Below are 17,631 nucleotides of genomic sequence, written 5' to 3'. Positions count from 1 at the left end.
CACGCACCATGATCCCTTTGGCCATGAACAACCACACCTTTATGTAAAAATTAGAATGCCTATTTCCCCATATTAACAATGCTAATGTCCCGTAAACTCAATCTCAAAATCAGATGATAAACACAAAAACAACAGTGGTTGACCAGACCTTCCAAAGAATCTCAATTTTATGAGTGCATTGATCACTAAACATTCAAGAGTTACAGTACAAATCAATAGCAAGAATAACTGAGCAATAGAAATAGCATACATTTAGGCTCAGCAAATAACTGACATCAACTGTTGTTAATATTTAACAAACATCTTCTGTGAGTCTCCTAACTAACCTTCCGATTAGAATAGCATGTTTGGGCTTGATGCAAAACAATTTAGTCAACACAAATTTGGAAAAAAACATCTAGCTATGGCTCTATCAAATCAGCGGTTGGTACCTTGAAACAAAGGACAAATTACACCAACAATAACATCAGGCTACTACCTCTCCTCAGTATGGATATGGAAGCTGCAACTGCCTTTATCAATTGGACATCTGATTGGTCAGCATCCGCATCGAAACATAGCAATAGAGTTTAAGATAGAAATGTCTCTGGACTGGGGATAGTCGAAATGGCACTTCTCAGTAAAGATTAAGAAAAGAAAATGAGCTCCCCTCTTTCTGTGCAGTCGGGCTAAGTTAAAACCATCCAGAACACTCTCCATGTTGCTATTGGTCAACAAATCATACATTTACATTCAGTCCAATGAAAGTAGAACTTTAAATCTAAGATATAACTAAAACTGTCTTTCACACATCAATGATTGGCTCCTCTTCTCTTGTTCCCATCATCGGACTCTTCAGGTAACAATATTGTATTGCCTTGTACTCCAGTCAGTGTATCCATTGTCAGTTCCTGGGAACATCGCTTTCACACACACAAACGTTACGAAGTATCAATAGCTAATACAGAGTATTCTAGCAAGCAGCCCTCACTGGAACAAAACATTTACTAGTGTTAGGTCAACGCAGTGGAATAATACAGGTATTCATTTCTCCAAACAGCCATTTTGTGTGATTTTTCAAACACTGCAACTTAACGTGAGGCTGTGCAACTAGGCCCAAGACCTCGCTAACTTAAGGCCTACAATTAATAGAGCAAATACAAAATACATGATTATTGATATATCATATTACTACATTAATCTAAACATGAGCACATCATTTCATATTAATAAGCAATTAATAAAGACACTTCATAATTACTGAAGGCCATTCAAGTAGGCACATTTTCAAATTGCGCATAATTTTCTATATTAATTCATTTCTATGCAGATTCATAAATCGGAATATTTATTAGTAAAATTCAGCGTTAACATTACCCAAGCCAGTATTCCAGTCTGTTGTTTGTTTCTTCTGCTCGCTGAAACAGTACAAACCTGGACTAGCCATATGTGAATGATATATGCTAACACTACCTCCTTGTCCATCTTCCATGACCCAACCCTTACACACAAGATTCTTCTCCAACTGCAGAACATATTCCCTAGCCAACAAAATAGTTCCCAGAGGATAGACACTATTTACCCGGCTATACGATAAAGATGAATCCATGATATCACTTCCTATTGAAATAACAAGCATAAAAGTCATAATAGAAATCAATAGTATAATCAGGAATGGTGCCTCCTTTAGGGTGGAGGAGCGTCAACCCCCCCCCCCCCCCCCCAGCCAGAAGCAGCAGCTGCAAAACCTTTAAAAGAAAACGATAATAAACTTTGTTCATTATTGTTTTCTTTTAAAGGACGGGGCCACAGGGGTGACGAGCAGCGAGCCCTCAGAGTGCATGTGTGCTTGGCCGGCCATCTCAGGCCTCCAAACACACATGCGCAGTAGGCTCTCTCCAGGCCAGCAACACAGTTGCCAGGTTGGAGAGAGCCTGCACAGTCGCCCAGACTGCCTGGGAGTGCCATGGCTGGGCTCTCCCAGCCAATTCTGACGCTGCTCTGTGCAGCACCAGGATTGGCCACAGGGCAAGCTGGGAGCCTGTGTCTGCACTCACGGAGACAGAGGAGCAGAGCAGCACGCGGGTTTAAGGTAAGTGGCTTTTAAAAAACAATATTTGTAATTTTATTTTAACCCCCCCACCTCCTCCCCCATGCGCCCCCCTTCTGCTTGCCACTTGCCGCTTGCTGCTCCTGAGTATAATATCATCAATCCCACCTCCGGGAGGGAGGGCGGGAATCAGGACTGTGTCAGGGAAGACCAGGTCTCGGAGTAATGAAAAAATAAGAAATTGCCATTTGGAACTGGGAATTCTGTGTGGTTGTACGACTGATAAGTTCCAAATGGTTATATTCCATTCCATGGGGTTAAACTCATAACTTCACAGTTCTAGCCTGGTGTTACATCACTACACCGTACATTCTACCTGCTGAGTTTCTACCTTGCTAGCTAGCACCATGTAACTCTTAACCATGTGTTGAGATGAAATAATCCACGTTTTTTCCAAAATCTACCTCTTAATTGATCTCAAATGTTGGCATGTATGCTCATCAGTAATGTACAGCTCGACTGCTGTGGCACAGCAAGCTATGACCCACATGAAGCCCAAGGGCTGGCTTTAGCACTGGTGGGCCAAGTGCGATCATGTTTGCTGGCACCTCCCAATGACCACCTCTGCCACGGATTCCCTCATTACCAACCTTTAAGAGCATTAAGTGCTCTTGCATTTAATTCGTTTTATAGCACCAGAGAAGCAATCAATCAAGAATGTGGAACAAGTAGGACCAACCCTCTGCAGCACAAACCCTTTGGCTGCCAGTTTATAGAGAAGGAACTGTCTGAGGTTGAGGTAATATGTGTGTCTGTAAGTTAATGCTGTTCGACCTTGTATTTGTGGTTCATTAATGAAAAGCCATCATTATTAGGGTGAGCGCTGTAAATAAACATTTTAAGGTCACACTGTACTAATGACATTGTGGTTCCAGTACAAAAAAAAATTGTACACACATTTAAAAGGTTTAACAATATGAGGCTAAGTATATTGCTCCCAGAATGCTGTCTGATTAGATGCAAATGTTTGCAGAAGCTTGTAAGCAAGAGAGATGCTCAGAAACAAATGCAAGTAGGACATTTTAGGTGCTATTTCTGTAAAACGTCATCAAGTAAAATGTGTTGATGCATGCTAGTATTTCCAAAACATATCCCTAATGGAAAATCAGTGTAACCATTTCAAACAAGATTATGGGAAGCATAAAAATAAATAAGCACTAGCAAAGCCAACCGCTCCAAATTTTTTGGTGAGTCTATCGGTTTAATCAATGCATGTCTAATTTTGACTTGGCTTTTGTAACACCTTATTGTTCTGGGAGCTGCCAGGCCCTCACCATTTTAACAAACACTGAAAAAAATAAAGGGTTTTGGGTCTCAAAAAGCACACATTGCCACCAGTGGCGTAACAAAGTCCCCACAGCCCCCCTCCAGAGCCCCCTGCAGCACAGCACCTACCCTCAGTGAGTCTGGAGGGGGGCCCTCCATATTCTTTAAAGGGGGCCCCTCTTTGATCTGTATTTTAGCACGAGCAAATATGCCTGTGTAGATTTGCTCATGTGAAAATCTATTGAGCGTTTACAAGTTCACTTTCCCTCCAACCACTTTTTTCCCAACCCAGGAAGGACTTTAAAACATGCAAGTTACTATGTTTGCAGACTCAAAGGCATTCCAGCCCTGGAACTATTTCTCACAGCTTCCCCCAGCCCCAGCATGTAGATCTGCAGAAAGGTGGCAAAATAAGGATATTGCCACAGTAGATATTGAAATTGCAAGTATTCGAGCCCTACTACGGCAGTAGTGTTGGCATAATCAGAGAGGCTATTATCAGAGCTCTAACATAATGAGATTGCTGCTATAATTTGTCACCGCACTACATAGCACCAAAGGGACAAGTAGTTTTCTTTACAGGAAAAGTAGATTTAAGAAGCAACCTGTCCCTTGGACAAATAGATATTTTACTAAATTCCACACCCCTAAATCATATGTAAATCCGTGTGTAGGAAATGTTATACAAGGCAAGGTATAGGATTCAGATGTATGGTAGGCAGTATAGTTTAAGAGCGCTTGATCTGGAGAAGCAAAAACTCAGAATTTAAAACTTAACAACATGGTTGGGGGTTCTCTTAATAATAAGAACTGATTTCTACCCAAATTAACCCTTTTCACAACTTTACGATAATGAAAGACTGGGGAAAAATTATAACACTCCAATCTTTACATTGCAGCTTGCATGCAGCTCTTTGACAGTTAATAGCTCACTGTTCTATTTTACAATTTTAACTTAGAAAGTGCAAGTAACAAAAGAATCTCTCTGACAAAAGCAATAAGCCACTGACCTATTTACATTATATGCACTTTGTGATCTGCATGGTACACGTTTTTTGCAGCAGGCCTATTAACCCTCTGCACTACCTTACGATGAGTCAAAACTTCCACTAGACAAAACTCATCTCTCTCCAGGAAGAACATTTATCACCGTAGTTATCTTGACATTTTTATTGTTGCCTGAAAATTGCTGGAAGCTGGGAACAGCACCAGAAGGTGCTTTTGAAATCTTAATATAGTTGCAAACATGGCACCCGCACCTGAAGTCAATGCTCTGTGGGGTGGCACCAGTTGCACCACCCTACAGTTGGCCCTATCAAGCCCTAACCATCCCGGTTAGTTTTAGTCCCTGAGTAGAACAAAAAGTAATGGGTGATAAGCTAGCATTAATCTCAGCCATTGGCAACTACTATTGACCTGCTTTGTATCTATTATGCAAGAGGTAGGGGAAGATTGAGTCTAATTCAGTGTTTGTAACAAAAGCTGGCAATCCTCTTTTATGGTAAAGTCGGGGTGGGGGAGGGCAAATGGGATGTAACTTTGTTTGCTGTATCACTGCCTAAAAACATCTGGACCTTTGTGGCAAGTGTCACTGGTCATACCGGATGCCTTGGACATAGTTGTCAAGGGTTTAGACTGTTTATGTGTGACATTTTAACAAATTCAATGTAATTATGAATGGCATTCAACGACTATGAGTGACACTTTCTCACAAGCAAAATCAAGCTATGAAGATGAGGGAAACGTAAATAACAGAAATGACACCTATTTGAGCAAAGTGAAACTCTAAGATCTTAAAACTGCTGCAAAGCACAAGAAATGGAAGGGCACAAACCTAGTGCCCAGTTTACTTAGGCCCATGATCATGACGTGCTAAAAGTAAATTAAGTAAGGACTGGAGAAGGTGCTAGTGGCACTTACTAGTCTGTAGCTAACTGAAAACAGTAGAGCCATTCACAACAAGGCAGAGAATTAGAGATATTCTGCTTAGCATTTTCTTCATCTCATTTGTGTGGCAATGTAGCAATCATCCGGTAATGCGGGAACTTAACTTAAATTGTGTTACCCTAACGCGGCATGCGTGGCACTTGGCAGGACTGCTTGAATTGTTTGGGATTCCCAGTGTGGGTTGAAACCTGGGCACTCACAGCACACACTTGCTAACAGGTTCAGGGCACTCAACAATAAACAGAAACAGACAACAATTTCAAGGCACATTACTCACATGATAAATGAGACCTGAGTGTTTTCAACCAAACCCTTTTCAATACATAAGTACTTTGTGCACCCCTGCGTCTGAGATCTTTTTAAAATATTGCTATTTCAAATGTGCTCATGTCCTCTACTTTATTATTCACCCCAAAAAGCTTCATCATTTTTTGTCACACTCTGGATATGTATTGATGAAACTCTTGGGCCAATATCTGTTTTCATCCTGAAGATATCAACGGAATTGTAAGGGTCTTTTTTAACATCATTGCTCAGTGCTTCTGATAACTGGACATAACTAAAGTTTGTTTGTATTTTGGTTCATAAAATGAATTATTCATTACAAAGCCTAAATCCACAGAATAAAAATAAATACAACTGTAATGAAATGTTACTCAAACCTTTTATATTGCTTCATCAAAATCCTTAGTTCATTTACTTTTAGGGGACTTCTAATATAGCCTTAGAGGCCAATGTAGCGGGCTATCTGGCCATTAAAATCCTGCTTTAGAATCGAAGGCTCGAGCCGAAGGCCGTTAATCGCCGATATAGCTCCCTACGGCAGGGCCCGAGAGGGTTACATTTCCCTTGGGCTCCGTGAGGCCTTTGTTCACAGCAACAGCTGTTAACGACAACATTGGAATGTTGGAGCTCCGTGCTTCTACTGGCCATTAGAAGCCCCGGGCACTCCATTGTTTTCAGTGGTTCTCCCAACATTCAGATGTGCTAAATACATTTTTAATTTTCCTTTTATGGGTCATATCTCAAATCTCTTCACAATTTGTCTTGAATACACATTTCTTTAACACAACAGTCCTTGTTAACAAGATCAAATCAAATCAAATCATGGTTAGCCACATAAAAGCTCCATTGATTACGGACATACTGTTTCATGCATATTGATAACTGGATCTGGGAAAGAATATAACCTTGCTTTTCCCAATCCCATATAATCTGTGGAGACACATTTTTCTAGAGGACGCACATTTTCCCAGTCCTGATTGCCTGTCCAAAAGAGTTTGGGGAAAATGGGTATTTATTGCATTTTTGTTCATGACATTGTAACAAATAGTGCCAAAGCTGAATGGTCTGGCTATTTTATGATTGAAAGTGATTCTTCATTAATTCGCAAGCTTGTGTGTGTTGTTGTGTAGATGGGTAAGCAGGCTTTATAATGATTCAACAGTTGGTTGGATGAGTGGGTACAGGGATGGCGGAATGAATAAGTGACTGAGTGAACGGTTAAGTATCAGTCGAGAAAGCTTATAGATCATGAATGCTAGAATGAGTGAGTCGATTGATGATCAGTGGTTGTATAAATTGGTGAGTGCATGAATGGATGCAGACAGGTTACACCAATCACTCTAGCTGAGCACTCACATAGCAGTGGTAATATTGTTCTCCAAATGCCAAGAATTACCAATATAATGCCAGTGTAATCGCTACACCAGGACTAGGAACCATCGTGGTAAGAATGACCACAATACATATAAAGTATTATCAATAATATGCCACTGCAGGCATTATACCACTGTTCCAAGAGTCACTATTTTATGTCAACGATTACTGCTTTTATGTCAGTGCAGGCATTGCGCAGGGGTAATGCAAATCCACCTTGTGACAAGAATTGCCAGCATATGAATTTTCAGAATTGCTTTATCACTCAGAAATCTTTAATGCATGTTTGGATTTGCACCACCACTTATTTATCCTAGCTCCATGTTAAGATCAGCCCCATTACTCAGTAATAATTACTGCAGTAATCCTCAGTGCATGTTCAGTTTTGCACTGTCACTCAGTCATCATTAGTACATGTTGAGGTGTTCACCACTATTGTAATCCTCAATCCGTACCCAGATTTGTTTCATCACTCAAATGATGTCACATTCCGTTTCCAAACATATCAACAAAATACATTTTTCACAAGTAAACAATATAGGATCACATTTAGAATTTGGCGGATGTGAGATATGAGCCTAAATTTTGCAGCTGTCTCGTCCATCCTATTTAGAAGGTACACATACAGAGCAGACTGGGCATTTTTCAGCTTAGAGTATATACACATACATGCACATACTGTAAATAGGATGCATGGGGACACATCAATCAATTTCTTAATGGCCCCTTAGTTTTTATGCTGATATCACTCTACCCACTCCTTGTTTCGCCCAGTAATTTCTTTATTTTCTCTTTCCTACTCAAGAAGCCAGCTTCACAAGGGTGCAGGTTCACAAGTGGTCCCTGGACGGATCTATTTACTGAGCAGAAAGAGTATAGTAACTCAGGTTTTTACCACAAGTCCCTCTGAAGGTGTGAGAAAAGGTGTTTTAAATTAGGTTGTTACTTGAGTTCCCTCTGACGTCAGCAAAAGTGTGTGGTTCCACATTTGGTTACTAGATGTCCTGTGTACTCAGAAGCCTCCCTCATATTCCCCAATACGACACAAAGTAAGATCTTGAAATTATCCCTGCACCAAGAGCCCAATCTTGCAAAGACCATAAACTGTTCTTTTTTGTTTTCTGTACCTGATTCCTTTGTAAAACATGTAAAGGGAAAATTAGGCAATACTCCTAGGGAAAGAAACAGGTAACAGAGCTGGTGCTATTCGATTGGCTCGTAGAAGGAACATCAAGAAGCTCCTTGGGCAAATACACTTAGGAAGCTGGACCAGATAGTCAAATATATGCTGTGTTCAGGTACTAAATTGTGCTGCCTGTCATTTACATAAGCATGCCCACTTGTTCCCTTCAGAGTATACTCACTCGTGCATGAAAGAATGTATGTATGTGGACAGATGTACTACAAGAACACGTCTGCAAGACTGGTGCAGACGCAGCAGGTAGGGCTTATATATAATAATAAAACTTTCTAAAAGATCACTTTTGCTTTTGAAATCAAATGTAAGAGCCCTTGATAGCGAACTGAAAGGGAGCAGTAGATATGAATGGACTAAGTGAAGGCAGGATTGAACATCTACATGCTCCAAATCCTTTTTATGAAATCTGCATGCCACAATTTTTTGGTATCATCACAAATCCTTAAGGGGCAATTGTTATGAGAAAAAAACATGTATTTAAAGTTTATTTGCTTTGCCAAGTGTGGTTGAAGTTTATGGGAGGACAACACTCTTGCTGCAACAGTCTTACTGGTAGGACAGCAGTTTTGTGAGCAAACCATCATGAGGAAGACGAAGACATACCTGATGTGACATTGATGAAAATGTTTAGAATTATTGAAGGATTTTAGGGCCTGATTTAGATTTTGGCGGACAGGTTACTCTGTCACAACGGTGTTGGATATCCTGTCCGCCAAGATATAAATCCTATTATTTCCTATGGGATTTATATTTCAGCTGACGGGATATCCGTCACTGTTGTGCTGGAGTAACCCGTCAGTTGAAGTCAAAGTCCAGCCCTTAGTCTCAGAGACAGGCTATGGGGCTGATTACGACCTTGGCGGATGGGATACTCCGTCACAAACATCATGACTATCCCGTCTGCCATATTACAAGTTCCATTATATTGTATGGAACTTGTAAAATGGCATGCAGGATATCTGTCACGTTTGTGATGTATTATCCCATTCACCAAGGTCGTAAGCAGGCCCTTAATGTTTAAGTTACTGTTGGGTTGTAGAGTTCTTATGTGAGGCATGAGTGGTCCTGGAAAGTGATTCTTTATGATGGCAACAATATAGAATCAACATTGTTTTGTCTTTTAAAAGTGAATGTGAGTTGACCTGTAAATGAGCATAGCTAATGCAAATCTCAACTCCTGGCTATACCCAAGTGGATGGATATTTGACTTGAATTGAGGATTAACATCAACAGTTCAACGACATATCAATAACAGTGAAGCACATTCTGCCTGACAAGAATGACAGAGAGTAGTAGATTTGAAAATCATGAAGGTTTTTTTAACAGAGCAGTAACGTTACAAAGAAAGTCAATTTGTTTATTCATAGGTTAATAATCATCTGGTTAACTCATGAGTCCATATAGTTGAGGCAGGTCAAATAGCAAATGTGAAGGCAAGTTATTTAAACATCTAGTACGCACATCATGACAGATTCAGTTTCCTTGAAGGGATACTCCCTAATGCTAAACTCCAGATTTGGTAAAGTCAGGAAGATTTTATGCAGCAGGTGTCAGCAAAAAAAGCCACTAAGGCAGAGCCATATGATGGTTCTAATCAACAAAAGGAGAACTATGCATGCTTGAGAGATTACATCTATGAGCAGAAATAATAGACGCACAGGGTCTCAAGAGCTGGAGAGGTTGTCCACCTCCAAGGACAGATAGGAGCTGGTTTAACTGGCTAAAGTCTGTGATACACAATTAAAAGATGAAATTCAACAAAATATTTTCTCTAGTGGTTCCCAATTATCAAAAACATTTTTTTAAAAACTTTCGGTGTCGGCGCTCGTCTCATGAATCATACAGTGTAATACTTTCAAGTAGCCTGGCCTTTATTGCTATCGCACAGGAGAGTATTCTTCTTCACTTTCCTCTCTCATGCATCGGTGTTAAGATTTCTTGTCCAACTCATTAGAAATATACTGTCAATGGCCTTCACTCACAGTCTAACTATAACAATACAGATTAGTAAGAACATTGCTAGACTTGGCTTTCTGAAATAAGAGAACAGATAATGCACAGCAAGCATAAACACAACATTTCATTTAACATGGGGCCTTTCACATCGAGGCCTACAGTGACTATGGCCAATTACCGTGAACACACTCATGATTAACTGTTAATGTAAAAATCACTCATTATGGTCATTCTAAATATAAAGTATGCATGCATATAAGTAAGCATTGATTTTATGTAATGTGTAAAAATGTGTAGTTAAATGAAAATGAAAAATTGTGACAGCGTGTCACCACTTGTATTCAGCCATATGCATCTGATGTCTTTCTCCATAGTTCCATAGGCTGAAGCTTCCTGTCAAAACAAGAACTAGGATCTTTGTTTCATTGCAATCAATAACATTTAAAGCACACTTGTTGGAAAGCGGCCATGCCATGCTTAACACTGTATAATGGTTTTGCATATTGATGAAGTTGTAGAGTCTGATTACAACATAGTGCTATTTTCTTACTTTCAGTTGTCTCTTATAGTCACAAATAAAATACTGAAAAAATGAGGTTTGCTCCTCTGCTCCTTATCAGCTGAGGAAAACTGCAGCTATGGGGGGACCACAATTTAACAGCTCAAGGTATCCCCGCAGCTGCAGCTGGAGTGAGCAGCCCCTTGTAACTTGGAAAGTACATAAAAACAAGCCAGCACCAGATTGCACCATGTCCTACCTGGGACGTCCAGCAGAGAAGCAGGGAATCTCCTAGCCCTAGGTATTTCTCAAACAAGCTGAGCGCACACAAGTGCTTTTTGTGCAGCTTTGATTCTCAGGCTTCTGGAGACCATGGCAATGGGCATGGCCAATGCCTGTGGCTCATGTGGACTAGCGCTCATGGAAGTGAGCCCCATGCTGTCACCACTAGGAAAAATTGAGGTTACAGATACCAGAGCTGGTCCAAATGCCTCCCTTTAGTACATATTTAATGCCTGCCCGAACACCAAAATAAAGGCATCTTTGTCCTTTAGTGCTCATCTCTTTCAGTTGCGGGTACCATAGTGAACAGGCAAAATGTTGTGATGCAATGTAACTGGCACTCTAATTAGAAATAGCTGTCCTATGTGACGATCCAACATTTGAGTGACACTCCAACAAAGCAGTAACTGAAGAGGCTGACTCTTTTTGTTAAGAATATTATTATTAGTATTGTGCATTATTTTTTGTTGGTTCAAGAGGCCGGAAAGCAGTTAAAGATATCTCTAGGCCAGACCTAAAGTGATGGAATTTCTCTTTTAGTTCCCTCACATGAGAACATTTCAGTAGAAAATGTTCTCTCATAAGTTGATTTGTCATTCTATTTGGTGTTGTGTGGGGGGGGGGGGTTACAGGCCTGTATAGGGTTTGAAAGATATGGGCTGCTTATAGGCACTAAATCAGGTGCAGTGCAGGGAGCCAACCTTAAGGCAGAGTTAAGCAGAAATGCTGCTTGGAGCACCTGCATGAACATGAAAGAGAAACTAGCAAGGTGATTATATCATACATAAAGCAACAGAGAGAGCTTCAAAACAGAAAAGGATTGAACTGTTAAAAAACCTAAGTCACAAATTAAAAGTATAGATGCATAAACTGTAAAACTCATAATGAACTATACTGCAGAGAATCAGAAAGTATAATAGGCTCTTGAAAGATATTGGCATCTGCTGCTATGTCCAAATGCACCGCTACTAGACTTCAGCTCACATACAGGCGTAATTTCACTTTGAAAGTTATGTGAGTCCTAGTGATAGTATCTGATATACAACACTGAATTGTAGTCTTGGAACTTTTGGTTTAGAAATAGATAGATAATGAAAAAAGCACAGAATATGAAATACGAGCATTTATAAATTGTAATACCATTTTCCTCTTTAAATTATCAATTGTATTTCTTTGAAGATATATGTTGGTGCTACAATAAGAAAGCCCAAAGTTAGAAGGGAAGAGCATATTGCACATTTAGGGTCAAAAACAAAAGGTACCTGATAGCTATACACATTGAAAATATAAGGAATCAGATACTTCAGATATAAGATTTGTAGGTATAATTATAGTTCATCCACCTAGAAGAGGGGTGTAAACAGAGAATTAAAAGTACAGGGATGTGGAATTCCTATCGCCCGACACCCGGGACATCTTGTTTGGGATCAAGGGCAACAAGTTTTTATGTTTACTTTGTCCTTGGGACAAGTAGGCCCAACCCCCTGCAGCACAAACCCTTTGGCTGCCTGTTTACAGAGAGTTGAACTCTCTGCAGTTGAGGTAATGTATTTCCAAAGGATAATGCTGTATGAACTTGTATTTATGGTTCATTATTTGAAAGCCTTCATTATTAGGGTGCGTGCTGTAAATAAATGTTTTAAGGTCACACTTCACTACTGACGTTGGTTTCAGTACAAAAAAAAAAAAACGTGTACACACATGTTTGAAAAGTTTAGGCTAAGAGGCTAAGTATAATGCTCCCAGAATGCTCTCTGATTATATGCAAATGAAGTGTCATTTAGTAAAATGTGTTGATGCATGCTAGTATTTCCCAAAAATATTTCTAATGGAAAATCAGTGTAACCATTTTCAACACGATTATGGGAAGCATGAAAATAAACAAACACTGACAAAGCCAACTGATCTGACATATTTTAGTTTCATCAATGCGTGTCTTGTTTTGACATGGCTTTTGTAACACTTTATTGTTGTGGGAGCTACCAGGCCCTCAACATTGTAACAAACATTGGCAAAACCCCCCCAAAAAGTTTTTGAACTCTTAAAGCACACGTTGCCTCCAGCGGCATAACAAAGGCCCCGCAGCCGCCCTCCAGGGGGCCCCGTCAGCACAGCACCTGCCCTGAGTGAGTCTGGAGAGGGGGCTCCTCCATGTTCTTTGCAAAGGGGCACCCTCCAGTTTCGTTACGTCACTGATTGCCACTGTAGTTCCTGACACTGAACAAAACTACTTTGTGTGGCAATATGCTCCTTGTGGAAGAGCAGAATCCGATCACTCACAGTAAAGCCAGCCGAAAGAGAGAGAAATAGAAGTTTAATAAAAACAAAATGTCTTTGTTAACACCAGACCTAATTAAGGACCAAGACCCACATGTAGGTAGCTTTTTGCATGTCGCAAACAGCGACTTTCGCTGTTTGCGACGTGCAAAAAGCACATTGCGATGCACAAACCCAGTTTTGCGATTCAGTAACCTGGTTACCGAATCACAAAACGGGTTTGCGACTCGCAATTAGTAAGGGGTGTTCCCTTCCTAATTGCAACTCGCAATGCAATGTAGGATTGTTTTGTGACCGCGAACGCGGGCGCAAACCAATCGCAGTTTGCACCCATTTCAAATGGGTGCTAACACTTTCGCAAAAGGGAAGGGATCCCCATGGGACCCCTTTCCCATTGTGAATGTCACTGTAAACATTTTTTCAGAGCAAGCAGTGGTCCTGTGGACCACTGCCTGCTCTGAAAAAATGAAACGAAAACGTTTCATTTTTCGTTTTTGTTATGCATCTCGTTTTCCTTTAAGGAAAACGGGCTGCATTACAAAAAAAACTGCTTTATTGAAAAGCAGTCACAGACATGGTGGTCTGCTGTCTCCAGCAGGCCACCATTCGTGAGGGGGTCGCAAATTGCGACCCACCTCATGATTATTCATGATGTGGGCATTTGCGAAGCCCTTGCGAATCACAGATGGTGTCAAGGACACCATCCTACATTCGGATTTGCGACTCGCAATTTGCAGGTCGCAAATCTGAACCTACCTACTTGTGGCCCCAAATTCTTAAAGAAAGTCACAAAAGTGCACCCATGGTATATGTCGTACCCCTATAAAATATTTGTGAACTGTATTTTAGCGTGGGTAAATACGATGTGTAGATTTGCTCATGTGAAAATCTATTGAGCATTTGCAAGTTCATTTTCCCTCCAGCCACTTTCTTCCCAACCTTGGAAGAAGTTCTAATTCTGCCATTGTCAGGAGTAAATGTCCAACCTTTCTTATTATGGGAAAATATTAGAGTGAAGCTGGTAAAAATCTTTAAAACATGCAGGTTAGTAGGTTTGCAGACTCAAAGGCCTTCCAGCCCTGGAACTATTGCTTACTGCTTCCTCCAGCCCCAGTATGCAGATCTGCAGAAAGGTGGCAAAATAAGCAAATTTCTACAGTAGGGATTGAAACTCCAAGTATTCAAGCCCTACTATGGTAGTAGCCCTGGCATAATCAGAGAGGCTATTAATTGCTGCCATAATTTGTCGCCACACTACATGGCACCAAAGGGACAAGTAGATCTTTTTACAGGACAAGTAGATTTGAGAAGCAACCTGTCCCCTGGACAAGTAGATATTTTAATAAATTCCACACCCCTGAAAGTATCTAAATTGGAAGCGATGTGAATATATAGGTTGAGATCAACTGTGACCGGTCTAAAGACAGAAAAGGAAATGCAAGTATATATACAGGAGTACATTCATTAGAGGTTACTTAAAAAGTACCTGTGTGCACAAATCATAACAATCTAAATGTAAGAAGAAATACTGACATTCTGATTAACACAATGTAAGCACATTTGAATAGGTATTAATTGAAGTGACATAGAAAGATAACGTTAACTTTGTATCTGAACTCATGAAGCTGTAACTAACTAACTTTCTAAGAACTGATTGAAGGCATGCATTGATGATCAATATTCGAAAGACTATTGGACGTAATTGGTTTAGTTACTAAAGATCGATCGATTGTCTTGAATTAATTAGTTGAAGAATAATTAAGGAAAGGAATTAGGCATCGATGATATCTAGTGCAATAGGTCATATTAGTTTTCAGTTCATAATTTTGAGGGATATGATACAAATGAGAAATGTGTGAGAATGTAATGAATGTTGCAGAGAACATACTGATTCAAATGATCTGCATAAATAAATAATACAACATAAACTAAGACCATGTTCTATAGAAAAACGTTTCACTAGACAGTATGTTGATATTAATTATGTTATTCAGAATCTTTATTTTGCATTGATTATTTGGCCCAGAAAAAGCAATCTTTGTATTGTGAAACACATGTTGGCCTAGTGTGAATTCTATATTTATAAATAGTTTTTGGATAATCTGTTCAAAGTTTTCCTTCATTTTTGAATTTGAATAATTTTATACTATAGCAATGGTAAACTCAGAATGAAATTCCATATTAAAACAGTTCACCCAACAATACTTTCCTGCTTTAAGAGTCGCAGTTGCTTAAAGTATTACATTTTCAGTTTCTAGTAGAACCAATGAGTCACAGTTGTCTTTACTAGTTTTTGCAAGGTTTACTATACTTAAAAAAAATCTACATCAGTCATTCTAGAAGTACCTACCCCATGCATTTTCTGCTCAGAATATCTGCAAACCAAATATGGATTTATTCTCAAAATGCTCATTGAATAGATGTACGTGTTCAAACTGCATTTTCACAGTTTGAAAATTTGTGCTGAAAACTCTTGTGTGATTTCTTTTGTTTTTGCCAACATGCTGGATTGCAAATTTCTTACAACATGTTGTATTGTAATTTCACCAACACCAATCATGAAATGAAATTAAGCTTACAGATGTATAGTTATATATCAGATTCCTAAGGTAGTGCTAGAAGTCAGCACTCAAAGTATTGCAATTCCTGTTTAAGGATAGTTATGCACTTGATAAACCTCAGTGTGGTTCTCTCACAAGTATCCTTGACATCACACCAAAGAGTAAACATGTGGCATAACATTTATCAATTCTTTTTTTTTTATTACAGTTTAGAAGAAGCAATTCAGTATGGAAACATTATGTATGACAGAAGAGTTGTACGAGGTAACACATATGCACAAAGCACTCTGCCTCTGGTAAGTACAATGTCCTTAAATCATAAACTTTATTCATGTTTAAATTTGAATTAATGCTACAAGTTGGTAGCTGCAGCATAAAAGCAAAAACTCCATATATGTACCCTGTTTATAGAAGTTGTAACTCTATTGGACTACTCTTGCTCTTTTGCAGTCTTAAATGGTGTGTGAGAGGCTCTTAACTCGATTTCACTCCCACATCCCCCTCTTTTTAGAGCCATAGGTAAAGCCACATTTTGGCTTTCATTTTTTCCCTTTTTTAATCTGCATAATTTTAGCTGTGAAATAACTTAGCCAGCAAAGGGAAAGTATTGCAATCATCCCTTAATTATTGTGGATACATTCTTCTAAGGACAACCCTTAACTCCAGAGTAAGGCATTTAAAAAAGGTTTCTATTATTCAGGCAGTTCAAATATACTCATTCTACTGTCTTCCTTTTAGCAGGGGTCACTTCCTCATGGCATTCGGTAGGGTTCTGTATTATGATTAGATTTTTTTTTTATTCTTCTCAAACTTGGCTAAACTATGGACCTGCTTTTCCTCGCAAGAGAGCCAAAGGGCTTTGGTCAGGAAAGACCACATCAGTTCTGTCCTGTCTCTCCATTTTCCACTCAACAATCGCCTTGACCTTAACTTTTTTAATATCCTGTTTAGTTTAGATTGTTCTTAATTTTTTTTCACACTGTAAAGTTCAGGGTACACACCCTCTTTTTTTTCTGTGCCTTTTCTGTGGCTGGGTTTTTCTGTTGAAGCTCTACCCTCCATCTAATAGAAGCATGATTTTCAAATAATGCCAGCATTTGGCCAGCGTGCCATGTGGCCAGGCAGCAATTCCCCAAAACGTAAGGCTTCCATGCACTCCCATCCCAAAGCTGAGCTATAGCCCATGCCTCAAATTTCTTCATGATGTAGTTATATTGGGAAACAATTTGTGTTACCCAGTGTTGCTATGTCATGGTAGTTAATAACCAGATTCACAATAGATGTTTTCTAAGAGAGCTATACCTAACAACACTAAATGTTTGTCTAATGTACTCAACCACCTGAACTGCTTGCAGGTAGATATAACAGATGGAGCACAACATTTATCAGTTTATAATGGATGAAGGACTGATTTAGCCTAGTGGGGTGATTTAAACATTTGACTTCCACAATACACAAGTCTCAGTACAGCATCTTAGTTAGCTCAGTCTGCTGTCTTGTTGAGATGGTAGCGCAAGCTCCAAGACCACATAGAGTACAACATCAAGGCACATTTCAAATTAATAATTCACTAACATGTTACACATAAATTCTTCCTAGAAAGGAAATCTTGTATATTATCTCTTATGTGGGCTTATTCCTTACAATGTTTTCAACAAAGGTCTGGTGTATTATTACACATGAGAAAACTTGATTGAAGCCAGTTGGTTCTATGTCTAAGGAAGAGAATATTCTGGAGATAGAGCCTGAACAAATGGCGACCTTGAAAAATCCAATATTGAGTTTGCTTTATTTCAGACCATTAATCCCTTTTCATGTTGTAGTCACTCAGTTTCCCCCGATCATGTAATGTAAAATGTGTACAGCTGACATGCCATATGGTCTACATTACTTCACA

The 17,631-nt window shown here is 39.4% G+C and overlaps 1 protein-coding gene across 1 annotated transcript in view; it reads left to right on the top strand.

The window, feature by feature from the left end:
* RSPH3 (radial spoke head 3) overlaps positions 1-17,631 on the top strand; it is a 78,451-nt gene that overhangs the window by 854 nt on the left and 59,966 nt on the right. The window contains exon 2 of the mRNA XM_069234592.1: positions 15,943-16,030. Coding sequence (XP_069090693.1) covers positions 15,943-16,030 — 88 coding nt within the window. The remainder of the gene's footprint in view (positions 1-15,942; positions 16,031-17,631) is intronic.

Source organism: Pleurodeles waltl, chromosome 5 (assembly GCF_031143425.1).
Source record: "Pleurodeles waltl isolate 20211129_DDA chromosome 5, aPleWal1.hap1.20221129, whole genome shotgun sequence".
NCBI lineage: Eukaryota > Metazoa > Chordata > Amphibia > Caudata > Salamandridae > Pleurodeles > Pleurodeles waltl.
This window is presented reverse-complemented; position numbering and strand designations above follow the sequence as displayed.